At 48.1% G+C, this 3,727-nt stretch overlaps 1 protein-coding gene across 1 annotated transcript; it reads right to left on the reverse strand.

The window, feature by feature from the left end:
- Window positions 1-1,165: 1,165 nt before the first annotated feature.
- Window positions 1,166-3,197, reverse strand: LOC104121713 (trypsin; the record flags this gene model as incomplete). Its single annotated transcript, XM_009647451.1, has 3 exons — window positions 1,166-1,315; window positions 2,055-2,191; window positions 2,944-3,197. Coding segments are annotated over 3 exons (541 nt in total), but the record flags the coding sequence as incomplete, so codon positions are not given.
- Window positions 3,198-3,727: the final 530 nt, after the last annotated feature.

The following is a 3,727-nucleotide window of genomic DNA, read 5'->3' on the forward strand; positions in this document are numbered from 1 at the left end:
GGAACAAAGAAAGTGGTGGGTACAAGGAGTCTCACGCATACCTTTTCCATCGCGTGCAATACGGCTCTCTGGGTGAACACAAGCCGGAGGGAAGGATGCCAGGCTACAGCTCAGGGCTTCTTCCCGGAAAAGGGCAGATGCTGAGAAGGAATTCAGCAAGTGCTTCCAGAGCAATGGGACACAAAGCTACAAGTCTGATCCTCTTAGTATATTGAGCCTATCTCAATGACTCAGGCACCTATTACTCTCCTAAGGAACAGCTCAGTGACAAAGCACCTGAGAGAGCCGGGCACAAACCTCTCTGCAGGCACTTCATGCCCTGCTCTCTTCCTCTCCCTCCCTTTCCTCCCGTGTCAGATTTCTTTTCAGTTTCTCCCCATTTCACTTATGCTCTGCTTTTTCTCCTTCTATTTCACTCAGACTCTCTAGTTCCCTTTTCTTTTTTAGGAGACAGCTACTTTGGCAACTTTGGCAGCTTTTTCATGGACTTTCAATTCCTGTGCCAGTTGTGGTTAGGAGGAGTTAAAGCCAGAAGCCAGGAACTTCTCAGTCCTTTTGACTCTTCCAGGAAAAGTAAGCAAGCCCAGCACAACGAGTTAACTGGGCAGAAAGGTATAGACAGCAGCCCCAGTGGCACAGTTTCATGAGGAGAGCAAGCCCTAGCAAGAGATTGTTTCATTTCCCAAGCAGAGCTTTCAGGGAGGGACATGTTCAGTCGTATTGTTGCGGGTGGGAGTGGGGGCAATGGGGAGCATTTGCGCTGCTGCCTGCTGTTTTCTAGAGTAGGAGTATGCTGCCTCTGTGACTCAGTGCACTCTCTCAGCTGTTTCAGGCACTTTTGCAGCACCTGAGTACATGCTGGTAAACAGAAAAGGTGTTCTGCTCCAGAAAATGGCTGCCTGTAACTGACTGAAATGCTCCTGAAGACGAGTCTGCAATTGTTCCAAGATCCTGCTAGTTGACAGGCACTACGAATATTAGCTGTTTTCCCCAGAGTGACATTCCCTGCCTCTGTCCTCCCTATCCTAGCCAGAAGTACCCAGAGAAACGTTGCACAACAAAGGGGTGCCTGAAAATCTTTATTTTTGACAATTTTTGTATGTCCAGTCCCAAAACAGAAGAAAATGAGGAGGAGAAAAAGCAGGTCACGTAGAACGAGAGTGTCTCAGTTGGCAGACATAGTTGCTTTGATCCAGGAGACATAATTGCAAACCTTAGTGTAAACCCCGGGATAGCCTTTCTGCGCGCATCCAATACCCCAGGAAACAATGCCCTGGAGCTGCCCGTTGCAGACTACGGGGCCGCCGGAATCCCCCTGTGCACATAAAGGAGGCAGATATTCAGCAAAATGCATCAGCGTAAGTGATGAGCCAGAGATCCCAGGAATCACCGACATTCGAGGGAGCTCCACTGGGCTTTTTCTACACAGGAGTTCTACAAAGGTCATTTCTGATTACCACTCTACACCTGATCCTACGCTGCCTTACTTTAGCTCCAAGGGCACCACAGCTAAGGATGAGTATGCTGCCTATTTTTGACGGATGCAGTCCTTGGCAGGTGCTTAGGATATGTGTGTCTTAAACATTATTCTGCCAAATATTTCCATGGAGCTAGGCACCTGTAAAATGCAGAGCAATTGTCAGGTGTGTTCATTTTCCAGAGTACCTGGATCTTGGCATACTGGCTATGTCATTTTTCGTGAGTCCAAAACTAACATTTGTGTCCTAAGCTCTAAAGTTACCATGATCACATTGACCCTCTGGTGCAGCACTCCTCCATTTTCAATAGCCTGAGGTGCAGGAGGTGGCACAGCCTGCTTGCGGAGAATTAGCGCAGAGGTATTCGCTGTCTCAAAAAAGGGACAATGACTAACTGAGCGGAAGAAAACCTAGCCTCGCTCAGTAAGCAACTTTCACCCTAAGCCTCCATTGTTGTTCAAAACCCCAACATTCGGACATGCCAGTGGGTGTAGCAGATTCTCTAATACGATGGCCTCTTCTACTAGCAAAAGGCAGGAGAGAAACACATGGGAAAGGAGAGGCAGGACTCCTTACCTGGCAGGAGTCTTTCCCTCCCTCCACGAATCCTACGCATATCATGTTCTTGGTAATTTTCCCAGGGTAGGCTTTGCTGCACTCCCTTGAGGAGAGTACAGGAGCCTTCAGGCACTGCAAGTTATCTGGATACTGATCTACAAGAAAATAGGGAGAGGTGGTTGATGGCATCTCTGAGTTCATTTCAGGGCCCAGAGAAGTTCTTTCTTAGCAGAAAATTTGTCACTGAACTTCCTGTTTTAGCAGTCATCATTTTTCCTCTGACGATGGAGCGGGTTCTACCCATGGGTCCACCATTCTACACTGCGGCCATGTTACTTTTTCTGATACCTAGAAGATCATCCGGTGGCAAGTGCGGAGCTAAGAGCTACTCTTGTAACACATGTGCCAGAGGAAACCTGGGCCTCAGGAAAACCATCCTCTCCTCTGGTGCAGGTCTCGTTGTCATCAGTGGGTTAGACACCAGTCACCCTCCACGACTCTAGAGAATGGAGCTCTCTTGTGGTAATTTTAGATCCACAATGGCAGATTTTGATCTTGTTCTCAGAGAGCTGACAACTCTCTTGACATTAGTAAAATTGCTGGCGCTTGGCCCTGAGCAGCTGATAGCACCAGGCCACAAAATTTGTGGCAGTGTGAACATCCTGGGGAACAGCACATGGATGATTGAAGTGCTTCCATGTTTGCAACACAGAACAAAAGGAAGGACCTTATAAAGCTTGCCTTTAGAGCAGCTAAATGGTTACTGTCCTACACAGGCTGATCACTCAAAAGGGCCTGTCCCACAGCACTTCTCTGTGCTTTACCCTGTACCGTTTGGAGTTAATTGTGACGTCTTAGAGCATCTCCCGGGCCCTCACGATGCTGTCCATTCCCACATAGTACTCACTGCCATTGCTGAGTGTGTTGCCCCAGCCAGAGATTAGGCACATGGTGCCTGTGGCCACACAGCCGGTAGGCAGAGGAACTGTTTGGACAGCTCGGTTGAGCTGGGCTGGTTCGGCAAGCTTGATGAGCATAATGTCATTGTCCAGTGTTGCGGAGCTGTAGTCAGAGTGGCGGATGACTTTAGCTGAACTAATCAACTGCTGTGTCGATTCTGTGAGTGCCAGGTTATGTTTCCCGAGCTGCACTTGGATGCGACTGGAAAAAGAGAAGGAGTGGCCTATACTTTACTGCTACCGACAGGTTATGAGGAACCTCCCCGTCACACAGTATGCGCCCGCTTCAACGTTGCTATCATAATAACTGTTTTCATGCAGGTTATCTTTCTCATCCTGCAGTAAGTCCCAGGGATCCACACTGAGATTTTTGCCCACTCCCGCTACAGCTGGTGAATTTCTGCAGGTTTATTTTGTTGAGCTGGGACAAGTTGAATATATAACAGTGCTTTATACAAGCTTTCTGGAAAAAGGCAAACTGCAATCACCCTGGCCTCATTCCTCTTTCCAGTGACTCAGTTTTAGCAAGATTAATGCACTTTATAGGAAATCACAGCCCGTAACTCATTGCTAGATTATCACATTGCCATTTCAGAAAGTGCTGTGCAGAAATGTTTGCAGAAGTGGAAAACCCCTCATGATGAGTCAGCCCAGCTTCTTGAACGCATCACCCGGTACCTTGGTTGTCTCCTGTCAGAGCGGAGTCACTTACATATTTGGATCTCACAGCTC

This window comes from Egretta garzetta, unplaced genomic scaffold (assembly GCF_000687185.1).
Source record: "Egretta garzetta isolate BGI_Z169 unplaced genomic scaffold, ASM68718v1 C9034462, whole genome shotgun sequence".
NCBI lineage: Eukaryota > Metazoa > Chordata > Aves > Pelecaniformes > Ardeidae > Egretta > Egretta garzetta.